We start from the raw sequence: 12,500 nt of genomic DNA on the forward strand, positions 1-12,500 counted from the left end.
AGTTTCTTATAAATAAAAAAAACTTGTGTGTGTGTGTGTGTGTGTGTGTGTGTGTGTGTGTGTGTGTGTATATATATATATTTAAATATATGTATTTATATTTAAATATATGTATTTATATTTAAATATATGTATGTATGTGTGTATTTATATATATAATTAATGTGCTTGATTTTAATAACCATTTAGCACAACAAGATCTAGACAAAGAATTTCAACTGCCTAAAACCACATTTATTGGTCATCCTGGTCAAACTATGAAGTTAAGAGACATAATTGCATCACTTGAGGTGACTTATTTTTTAGTTTAGAGATGGTGGTAACTATAAGCATCTGAAAAAAGTAAATAAAATTAGTTTAATTGAATAAAAATTTAATGAATTCTTTTTCCTTAATGACACTATATCTTATTAAGTAAATATTTTTGCAAGTTTTATTAACAACAAGACACAGACAGAAAGAGATTTTTATTGTTGTTAAATTACAATTGAAACATATGCAACCTTTTAAAATTACAGTTAAAATGTATACACATCCTTTTTGTCTTAGTTGTATGCAATCCTATAATCCATATTAGTTTTGAATTCTAAGTAACATTTAGTTATAAAGAAGGATTCTATATACTTTATTAAATCACCAGTCAATGTTATGCAAACTTACACATTTTTCTGTTGTTTATTTTTAAATAAAATTTATCTCAGCTAATCACAGGATTAGGTTTCTTAATCCTGTACTTGGCTCGCAATTTAGGCAAAGTGCAAAGTTTTATTATAAGGCTATTGCAAATAGTAATTTAGTTTGTAATGCAAAGTCAATATAAGTTTTAAGAAAATGAAAAACTTGTATTAAAAATAATTATTCTTTGTGTGCTTTTGTTTAGTTCACTCAATTACCTTTTCACTTAGTTCTTTATCATTCTTTTTTTCCCCAACACTGCATTTTTTTGTTTTATGTACGCAGTTACATTGCTTGGTTTTTAATTGATTTTTGTTGTGCAAAAATTAAATTATATATATATATATATTATATATGTATATCTAACGCAGGGGTTATTCTAAATTGTTTTCAACCACGTTAAATGTATTGCTATTGTTACTGATTTCAAAAGTATGACATATAAGTAAGATGTACAAAGTAAAAATAAAATTTGTTCTAATTTATTTTAATTTTTCGAAAATTATTTTCCACCATTTTGGCTGCCTTGGAGGTAGATGGGTAAGTCTGGTGATGCCACTAAATAAAAAAAAATAAAAAATAGAAATTATTCTTGATCTTTGATGAGGGTTTCATAGTATTCTGGGTCAGAGCAATGCTATGCTTTCTACAATCATTAACAACAAAATATTCTTTTGGTCTCAAACTTTTCAAGATGTTTGAAGTCAGTTTGAACAGTATGATTTCTGTCATAAATTCTTTAATTAAAATTATTCCTAAATTAGTTTAATTTTGTGTATAATTATTTCCTATATCTAGTAAAACAAAGTTGTTAGAGATGTCATGAATAGTGATTTTGCCAAATACCAAATACAAATATTAGGCTAGGCGCTCAGCCAAAGCACCAAATTTGCTTCAGCTGAGTGCTTCAAAATTTACTAAGTGCTTAATTTTGAAGATTCCTACCTGCTTCATTAAAGTAGTTGATAAACAATGCTGGATGCGTTTTTGTTTCATTTGTGAAAGGCTATTTTTGAAAGCATGTATAATTTATGAGGGATTTGCAATCATTAATGCTCAAAATCAAAGGTTGTAAATCATAATAAAAGCATTTTAATCGTTTGGCGATAGCAAATGATTGCAAATTCCTGATAAATTATTTCAAAAGTAGTCTTGCATGAGGGTGTACAGTAATGCATAAGTGAGGGGCATGGGTGCAGCTTACATTATTTCCTAGACTTTAGTCTTCATGACATTTGATCTGAAAGTTTAATAAACATTTATTACACACTGTTAAAAAGATTATTTACAGTAAATTGGTTTTGTTATAAGTTAAAATAAAACAAAATGCAATTGGTGGATGTCTGGTTATTTTGTAGGTTCTTTATTATTTACTTCATAGAATGTTTACTGTAAAAGTATTGGTTTGGAGTTCATGTTTCTTACCAGTCAAAACAAAAGTATTTTTTATATTATTTTTATAATTAAAAATAAAAATTTACATTAAATTTACAGATAACCATTGTGATAAGTAAAGTTTTTGCTTTGGATGCTTTATTCATACTCCTTTATTTACAGATAGTTGGATTCGAAAACATTTTGAGACACCTGGTGTTATGAGTTTGACACCAGAAGAAAAGCGACGTCTTCTTGCCAGACTGGTACGCTCAACAGAGTAAGTTGTTTGAAATTTATCCTTAAAGTGTTTAAATTTTTAACATAAAAAACAAGTATTACCATAAGTCTTTTCAATAAGTCTTGTTTTTAACAATTAATTATAATAAATAAATTCCACAAAATATGTTATGTAATATAATAGTAAAAATTTAACTTGATTACTCAACTTTTAAGTTAAATACTGAAAAGTTAATACTCAAATTTGATTAAATGTTTATCACATAGCTAAACTGAAATAGTTTTTTTTAGTTTTAAATCAACTAACTTAATAAATTAATCTTTAAAAGCCATAACCCTATATATATGGGCCAAATTAAAAAATATAATATTGAAAAAAAAATAATTGTTTTTACTTTCACAACAGTTAAGGGTAAAGGAAAAAGAAAGTCTTTTTCCCCTGATAAACCTTCATGAAGTAAAATGAGGCTTTATAATTAAACAAAATAATAATCAGGTTTTGAAGTAAATGACTTCTATCTTTTGTTGTATGGAGACTAAGGCTCATAAAGGGTTAATTAATGTTTTTCTTTTATTGGTTTTTTTTTTGTTTTTTTGTTTTGAATTAAATTTAAATTTAATGTGATGTGTTTCTTTTTTTTTTTTTTATTAAAAAAAAAAAAGAAAAACATGTGCTAACAGGAACACCACAAATGGTGGTGTTCCTGTTAGCAAACACCACTTTCTACAGTTTGTAGTCCAGACAGCGCTCCAGTCAGTCAGTCAGTCACAGTTTTATAAAAGTTTTCTCCAGAACTCTCTTTTTTTTTCTCTCAAAACTATTTAGTATGTGGTTAAATAAATCTTGTTTTGTTGCCATTATTTAATCTTGTTTTATTTTTAAATCTTGTTTTATTTGGCATTACCATTATTTGTGATTTTAATTTGTGGTTTTAGTTTTTAAAAACTCTAAAGATCCCTTTGACGCTTTTTTTTAAACCCTTTTGTTGTTAAACTTTTTTATAACCAAGTTGACAGGCATTATATGCCTATACAGTTTTTTTTTTGTAAACCTTTAAATTAAAAAAAATAAAATGTATATTGTCAATATCATTATCAATAATGTCAATATTTAATCTATTGTTTCTAAATTGCTCTCTGGTGTTTTGTTTTATTGAAAGCCTAATCACGTGTTGTGTTTTAAATTTAAAATTTTTTAAAGTGATGGACATTTTTTTGTGATTTGGTGAATATTTGCTTTAAATGGAATTTTTAATGGAAATTTTATTTTAAAAGCAATTTAATAATACAGTTTTTATTTGATTTAATTTTATGATTTGATGTGTTTCTTTTTTTAGGTTTGAAAATTTTTTAGCAAAGAAATGGAGTTCAGAGAAAAGATTTGGACTTGAAGGTTGTGAGGTATGTTTTTTATCATCCTGATCTTTTAGTTGGCGAACAAAAAAATCTGGGTGTTTTTTTTTTAAATTTAAAAAAATGTTTTTTCATCAAATAATTTAATGAAAAATTGCAAAAAATTTAAACTCTTGCATTGTATTCAACATAAAAAAAAATTTGTTATCAACATAGCAAATCAATCAGAAATTATTACTAATAATTAGAAATAAAAGTGTTTAGTTATTACTAAGGAGTTTTTAGTTTACTTTAAGGGTATTATAATTTTGTCAAGTTTTTTTATTAATTTAGGTTTTGATTCCTGCTTTGAAGCATATTATAGACATATCAAATGATAAAGGTGTTGAAAGTGTTATTATGGGGATGCCACACAGGTTAAATTGATTTTTTTTTTAAAGTTTTTTAATTTATCTTTTTAAGTATTATTTTTATATTTATACATGCAACAGGTTTTGTATAAAATATATTTCATTTAAGATAACAATAACTTTATAAATATGGTTGTTTATTAAAATATTGTTAATAATTATATTTTCAATAATATTTATGTAATAAATTATGAAATTATGCATACTCTGCAAAAACAATGTATTTTTTGCAGAGGAAGATTAAATGTTTTAGCCAATGTATGTCGTAAACCTTTGGAACAAATATTTACTCAATTTAATCCCACCCTGGAACAACAAGATGAAGGTTCTGGAGATGTAAAGTATCATCTTGGCATGACTCATGAAAGATTGAATCGTACTACAAACAAGATTATTAAGCTCTCTGTTTGTGCTAATCCATCTCATTTAGAAGGTTTTTGTTTTTTATGTTATTTTATTTACTAGGAGTTATTTTTATTTACTAGGAGTTATTTTTATTTACTAGGAGTTATTTTTATTTACTAGGAGTTATTTTTATTTACTAGGAGTTATTTTTATTTACTAGGAGTTATTTTTATTTACTAGGAGTTATTTTTATTTACTAGAAGTTATTTTTATTTACTAGGAGTTATTTTTATTGACTAGAAGTTATTTTTATTTACTAGAAGTTATTTTTATTGACTAGGAGTTATTTTTATTTACTAGAAGTTATTTTTATTTACTAGGAGTTATTTTTATTGACTAGAAGTTATTTTTATTTACTAGAAGTTATTTTTATTGACTAGGAGTTATTTTTATTTACTAGAAGTTATTTTTATTTACTAGAAGTTATTTTTATTTACTAGAAGTTATTTTTATTTACTAGGAGTTATTTTTATTTACTAGAAGTTATTTTTATTTACTAGGAGTTATTTTTATTTACTAGAAGTTATTTTTATTTACTAGGAGTTATTTTTATTGACTAGGAGTTATTTTTATTTACTAGAAGTTATTTTTATTGACTAGGAGTTATTTTTATTTACTAGGAGTTATTTTTATTGACTAGGAGTTATTTTTGTTTACTAGGAGTTATTTTTTGTATGAGTGTTACGTGTTTGTTATTTAAGTGAATAGATTTCATTTAATGAGCAATAATGATGATAATAGTAATCAAATAAAATAATGCTAAATTTAGTTAGTGTTCCTTCGAGCGTGTTTAACACAGAACTTTTGGCAGCCATTGCAACCAAGGTAATGGCGAGAAAGAGTTGCAGCTTTTTTTTTTATAAGAAAATGTGAGGGAAAGTGTATGCAAATATCTAACTTACGTAAACTTCAAATTATATAATGTTAAAACATTCTAAAACATATATCAAGTTTAACAGTTTTACTTTCTCTTGAAAACTGCATTGTGGCAACATCTCCTTAATATTGAGCATCTCCTTAAGATTGATTTATAGAGTTTATTTACCATTTTATAAAGCCTTTTGTTTATTAAATAGTTTTAAAATTAATTTTAAAGTTAAAATTAAAAGTGATTAGCTCTCAGAGTTTCTGAAGTGTCGTGGTTTAAATCATACTACTGGCACCTTTTTTTTTAAAAAAATCTTTTTTGATATTTCTAAAATACAAAATAAGTCACTTTTAAAATTTTATAGATATTAATTACATAACATATATAAAGATATTCTTTATATATAAGATACTATAACAAATGAAAGGAAGAGAATTTTTTAAAAAGCGAGAAGTCCGTAGTTAAAAAAAACTTTAAAATTTAATTTTAACAATTAAAAGTCTTTTTTGTTATATATATATATATATTTTTGCCATAAATATATAATGGCTAACTAAGGGCTGATTAAATATTATCAGTGACATTTTATGCCTAGTTTATTACTGTAACTTTATTTTTTTTACCTATTTATATTAGAAAAAACATTTAAAATTTATTTTACCAATTAAAGATCTTTTTTTTTTTATTTTTTTTTCCTATAAATAAATAGAGTTAGATTAAAGAATTTTAAAATATATTGCGTTATGGGGCAGATTTGAACCCTAATATTAGAAAAGTTGTTTAACAATTAACAAGTCTTTCTAACAAGTCTTTTTTGCGTAAACTGTTTTGGTTTTGAATTTTTGTATTTATTTTATTGTATTTAAAAAATTGACAAATTGAAAAAATACAAAACATATTGTATCATCCAAGTGGAAAATTTGAAACTTCAATTTTAGATTTGCCCACAAGACAATCCTGCTACTTGTCCATAAGACAGTCCTGCTACTTTAGGAGGTGCTGCTATGGAGGAAAAAAAGAAAAAGAAAAAAAAGAAAAGTCTGTAGTTGGAAAAAACTTTGAAATCTCAATTAATTTCTGATTGCTAAAATTATGTCACCTTCTTAGTTCTCTCATTTTTATAGCGTTATGTATGAATGTCTGAAAGTGTAAACGTCATTAGCATATGTTGAATTAGCAGACAGTATAAAGAATAATTGTGTATAATATAAGAAAACTACGATTTTGTTTTAACAATTAGAAGTCTTTTTTATATACATTTTTTGCTATACATATACAGGCAAGATTGAAAAAATTTTGAAATTTATTATGCTAAGGGTAGGTCTTAAACCTCCCAAAACACTGATGACAGATCACTAAACCACTGAGCTATCAATAATATGCGTTTAAAAGAAAAACAAGTTTAATTATAAATTTCTTATAGGCTTAATGTATTTGAAAAAGGTGCGCATGGTAATTTTTTTCCTCTTAAAGTAATTTTTCAGAATGATTTTTTTTACTAAGAAATATTGAAGTAAATAAGGAATAGGTATAGAAATGATCAGTGTGGAATAGATAAGTATAGAAATGGTCGGTTTGGTAAAGACCATAATTTTACGGATCCATAAAATTAAGATTTATATAAGGAAAAAGTTTAGAAAAGATCGGTGTTGATTAGATGCAAAACACAAAGTAGTTAGAAATTTGCGTTCGAAATTTTAACATGCCATCTACATGAAAGGAAAAATTTTCTGACAATCAAAAATAAATATCTTGCTCTTAAAGATTTAAAAAAAAATCTAGCTAAAAAGAATGTTGCTAAAAAGTTTAGTTTTCCTTAAAACACTTAGCTTACTGGGTTAAGACTTAACTTACTGGATTTTCAGTTTCTAATAAAATCTTTTAAACTCAAAGGAAAAGAAAAGGAACTAAAAGGAGGAAAACTGAGCAAAGTTTGTTTAACAGACCTAACAGCAGTTTAATTCCCAAGATGGGGAGACCAGCTGCTTCGTTTGGTAATAAGAATTATAGAAAAAGCAGGATTATTTAAAGCTGTCAAAAGCCTACTTTATCAGTACATGCCCCAAAATAAGTCTTGTATAGGCTCATAGTTCATGCTCTGGCTCAGAAAGTTGCTCTGATTATTAATAACTTCCATACTAGTATATCCACAAACTTCCATACTAGTGTCATACTATCCATACATGTTCCATACTATCTTCAAAGTAATAGTACTGTTCTACTCACTTTAATTTTTACTCATTAATTTTTGTCAACTTTTTTCTACTCATTTTAATTTTTGTCAACTTTTTTCTACTCACTTTAATTTTTTTTTGTTATGAAAAATGTCCTTCCTGTGTACATACTGCCTGCCCAAAACATAACTCAATTGATGTATAAGCTAATGGCTAATTCAATATCATCAGTGACATTTTATGCATAGTTTATTAATGTAATTTTATTTTTTTTACCTATTTATTATATATTTATTACCTATTTACTATATATTTTTTTTTACCTGTATATATTTTATTTTTTTTGTATATTTATTGTTTTTGTTTACTTTTGTACTTATTATAAAGTTATCTTTTTTTTTCAGCTGTTGACCCAGTAGTTCAAGGTAAGACACGAGCTGAACAATTTTATCGTGGAAGCTCTGATGGTAAACAAGTTATGAGTATTCTACTGCATGGAGATGCAGCATTTGCTGGACAAGGTGTTGTCTATGAAACAATGCATTTGAGTGATCTTCCAAACTACACCACACATGGAACAATTCATGTTGTAGTTAATAATCAGGTAGTTTTCATTCATATTTAAATGAAAAAAATATTTTAGTTCAGTTTTTTCCTCTTCAGTTATCTAACCTAAGACACTTTTTTATCAAAAACAAGATCTGTAATCACAACTAATAGTAGTTTATATTGTTTATAGTATATCGGTATTGTTTATGTCTATCAATATTAATGTGAATATGCACAAAGTATATTTTGTTAAAAGATAAGTGTAACAGTTAAATTAACAGTTAATATAATAAATTAAACAGTTAATATAATAAATTAAATGTAATAATAGTTATATTAATACAATAATGATTAAATACTTTAAAAATAAGTAAATAATGTAGTTGAGTTAATTATTTTTAATAAATCTAACAGACCTCCTTAACAATGTGTCGGATTTGTAGAATTTTTTAACAATCAAAATATAATTTAACCTGCTAAAAATTGGTTATAAAAAAAGTATATTTTCTGATTTGTTTGAGAAGATAGTCAAAAGTTTATCAAGCTGCTCAACCTACCCTAACTGTGTAAGTTGAGTCATTGTGTGGGGCAAGTTGAGCAACCTATATATATATATACATGTACAAATATATATACATGTACATATATATATATATATATATATATATATATATATATATATATATATATATATATATATATATATATATACACATTTACATATACATATACATATACATATACATATATATATATACATATATACATATATACATATATATATATATATATATATATATATATATATATATATATATATATATATATATATATATATATATATATATATATATATATATATATATATATATAATGTACCACAAAATTCTTTCTTATCAAAGTTATTTACTTGTGTTCAAAAGTTCAGTTTTATTTATGTTTTTCAAAGCTGTTCAATTTACCCCGACTAGACAAGGTGTCACATTAGTTAGGTTTTAAAGAGAACAGTAAGGCTGCAGAAGAAATGATTAATTAATCAAAAATCCAATAATTTGGTAAAATATAATCAATTAAGTGGTGGCAGATGAAAAAAGTTTATGAGCATCTAAGAGAAAAATAGTAATTTTTTTTTATTTTTTGGTCCAAAATAGAAAAAGTGCCTGTGCATCTTATTTAGTTGTTGTCCAACGACCTTTTGTTGGGCATTTTGTTGTTACCATTATGATTCCTTAACTTTGATCCATTAGATGTTTTATCATATGATACATAGTTTTTGAGATATTTTAAAAGCTCAACTAGCCCTGCTCTACCTCAACTAAATAAGGTGTTTTAACTAGGGAGAATTATAGATGACAACACAAATGCAAACAAAGCTGACAGTTTTACTTACTATGTTATATTGCTTAATAATATATATTTTTTATTCTTCTATTTATTATTATTTTTATACTATGTTATTTGCTACTTTTGCATTGATTTTGAAAAATCTTTGAAATTATTTTATGAATCTTAAAAATAACTTGAGAATTAATATCAGATAGCTATGGTTAAAATTACACCCTGCTAGAATAAAATTTATTAACCAAATAGCTAGTGACAGCCTTATCCTACCAAAATGGAAATTGATTTGATAACACTAGTTAAATGTCTTGCATTGTATTTATGTCATTTTTTTTTCTCACATTTTTAATGACTTTTTTGTAACTATGCAGTATCTATTGCTCTTTTTTGTCATGGTTTTTTACTGTCTCTCTATATAAGATATATTTTATGTCTAGATTGGATTTACAACTGATCCACGAATGTCACGTTCATCTCCTTACTGTACTGATGTTGCTAAGGTAGTACAATGTCCAATTTTTCATGTCAATGCAGATGATCCTGAGGCAGTCATGCATGTTTGCAAAGTTGCTGCTGAATACCGTGCAGAGTTTCATAAAGATGTTGTAATTGATCTTGTGAGAAATATTTTCATTTTTTTTCTTTATGTTCAAATTAATTTTTTTAGTGAAACTTATAACTTTTTAATAGCATAAAATTCTCAAACAAATGTTAAAGCTATGAGAGGTATTAAAGAAGGCTTTGAGATAATTCACTGTACGTGTAAATATACTTTATTAATAAATGATAAACGTAATAGCTTAAATTAGTATTTTAATAATAAATATTTTTGTATTTTCTTATATTTATAATCTTATATTTATACATATATTAAATTGCATGTTTAAAATTCTTCAATTTCAAATTATAGAAAAACTTATAAAACAATTTTATCTTTATATAATTGAGAAATTTTTTTTCTCAAATCTTGTTATGGCATGTACTGAAAGATGCATGTATAAAAACATTTAGTTACATGCTTAATTACAGCTTGCAGATTTTCAGTACTTTATGAAGTTATGAAATTTCATGAAAAAACTTAAGAAAACACTTGGAAAAAGCTCTAAAATTTTATTTACAAATTTTGAAAAAGTATTGAATTAATCTTACAATAATCAAATAGTTATTAACTTAAGACATTTAAAAGCAGAACTAAACTAAAACAAACTATTCATATTAGGAAATGTAAAAAGTTAAGCAAATAAATCATTCTGACTGAGAATAGTATTTTAAAATAAATTTGTGATGCATTTTTTGGTTAAACAGTTTTGTTAGTATAGATTAATGTTTGGCTTCAGATCCATATTTGATATTAGAATCTTCTGCAAATAATCTTACACATCTCTTAATGTATGGGAATAAGAAGTTTTTGAATATTTGGCTTTATTTTTCTTTTAATGAAGGTGTTAATTTTTTGACCTTCTAAGTCTGTTGTAAACCCCAACAACAGTTTTTTATGTAACAGCCTTTTATAGTACATGATTTAATTAAGACCATTTTTTAAAATGGTAGCAATGATTGTATTTAACTACAACAGTACATTACAATAATCATACATTATAAAAAGTTATATAAAGAGTACACTGCATTTAATTTATTTAAAGCATCTTTTATTGTTTTTCTTGTCTGTATTAACAAGTATATGACTTGTGGAAAAGTTTTGGTTTTTAGATTAGAAAGAATTTTCTTGATTTTAATATGTTTGAGTTTTAGAAATTGTAAGTTCTTTTACTCTTTTGTAAAATTTATATTATGTCACCAAGGTATGTTACCGAAAAAATGGACACAATGAGAGTGACAATCCTGATTTTACACAACCTCTAATGTATCAAAAGATTCGTCAACAAGAACCTTGTGTTCTCAAATATGCTAGAAAACTTATTAGCGAAAATGTAGTAACAGAAGAAGAATTCCAGGTATGTCTCTTTAGTTTTGGTGTTAAAATAAATTGTTATTAAATTAAATGGTGTTAAAATAAATATTGGTGTTAAATTAAATTGAAGCATAACTGTAATTAAACATAATTATATATATATATATATATATGTATATATATATATATATATATATTTAGATTGTTGCATTTGGGAGTACGGAAGGAAAAAAATGGTTCTTATGCCAACAAATACGTCACTTTTAATTACTTTTGACTTTCGTCCAACATTTAGTGTTGTCAGAAAGTTAAAACCATTAATTTGATTACAAATTAATCGTTTTTTACAAAACCCGCAAAAACGCAAATTTAATTGACCAGAATGTTTTTAAAAACATTCTGAATGTTTTAAAAACATTCTAAGTGTTTTTAATAATATAAACAATGTTTTTATTTTTATTTTTTTTAATAAAATGTTTTTATTTTTTTTGATAAAATGTTTTTATTTTTAATTTTTTATCGTAAATCATGCAAGGAGTGTTGCTACATCAACTATATTATAGCTTGACTCACAACAAAGTGCTGCTACATTGACCGACAAATAGCTTGACTCGCAATGGAGTGTTGCTACATCAACTATCTTATAGCCTGACTTGCAAGGGAGTGCTGCTACATCGACTGAGGGTTTGTTGGTTGGGGCAGGCAGTCTATCAAGTAATAAAAAAAAAATTTCCGGTCTTGCATTTTAATTTTTACTTTTTGTCAACAAAATACAGAAAAACTTTCTGACAACCAGTTAGGGGTTATATATATATATATATATATATATATATATATATATATATATATATATATATATATATATATATATATATATATATATATATATATATATATATATATATATAAGGGTGTTTCAAAAATAGGTCATGTCTGAAAGAGAGAAAAAAAAACCCTCGCTTATTATCTGCCCATGGTTTACTACTAAATAGACTTTTTTTTTAATTTTTGAAAATCTTTGAAAATTTTTGAAAATACAAGTCCTTTCACAGGGTAAAAGAAGGAAATTTCAGGGCTTTTTGTACCATTTTAAAACAGTTTAAAGGAAGTATTAAAATTAACATTTTTTATTTTTTTTTTAATATTTATGTTTGTAAAGACTTATTTAATCAAAATAAAATAGGCTCTATTCTCAAAAA

At 24.9% G+C, this 12,500-nt stretch overlaps 1 protein-coding gene across 1 annotated transcript in view; it reads left to right on the plus strand.

Moving 5' to 3' along the window:
• Positions 1-12,500, plus strand: part of LOC100203774 (2-oxoglutarate dehydrogenase complex component E1) — a 53,356-nt gene that overhangs the window by 10,032 nt on the left and 30,824 nt on the right. Inside the window, exons 4-12 of the mRNA XM_065796366.1 lie at positions 190-290; positions 2,057-2,114; positions 2,233-2,329; positions 3,627-3,690; positions 3,976-4,058; positions 4,286-4,485; positions 7,904-8,103; positions 9,827-10,006; positions 11,192-11,344. Coding sequence (XP_065652438.1) covers positions 190-290; positions 2,057-2,114; positions 2,233-2,329; positions 3,627-3,690; positions 3,976-4,058; positions 4,286-4,485; positions 7,904-8,103; positions 9,827-10,006; positions 11,192-11,344 — 1,136 coding nt within the window. The remainder of the gene's footprint in view (positions 1-189; positions 291-2,056; positions 2,115-2,232; positions 2,330-3,626; positions 3,691-3,975; positions 4,059-4,285; positions 4,486-7,903; positions 8,104-9,826; positions 10,007-11,191; positions 11,345-12,500) is intronic.

This window comes from Hydra vulgaris, chromosome 04 (assembly GCF_038396675.1).
Source record: "Hydra vulgaris chromosome 04, alternate assembly HydraT2T_AEP".
Classification (NCBI taxonomy): Eukaryota; Metazoa; Cnidaria; class Hydrozoa; order Anthoathecata; family Hydridae; genus Hydra; species Hydra vulgaris.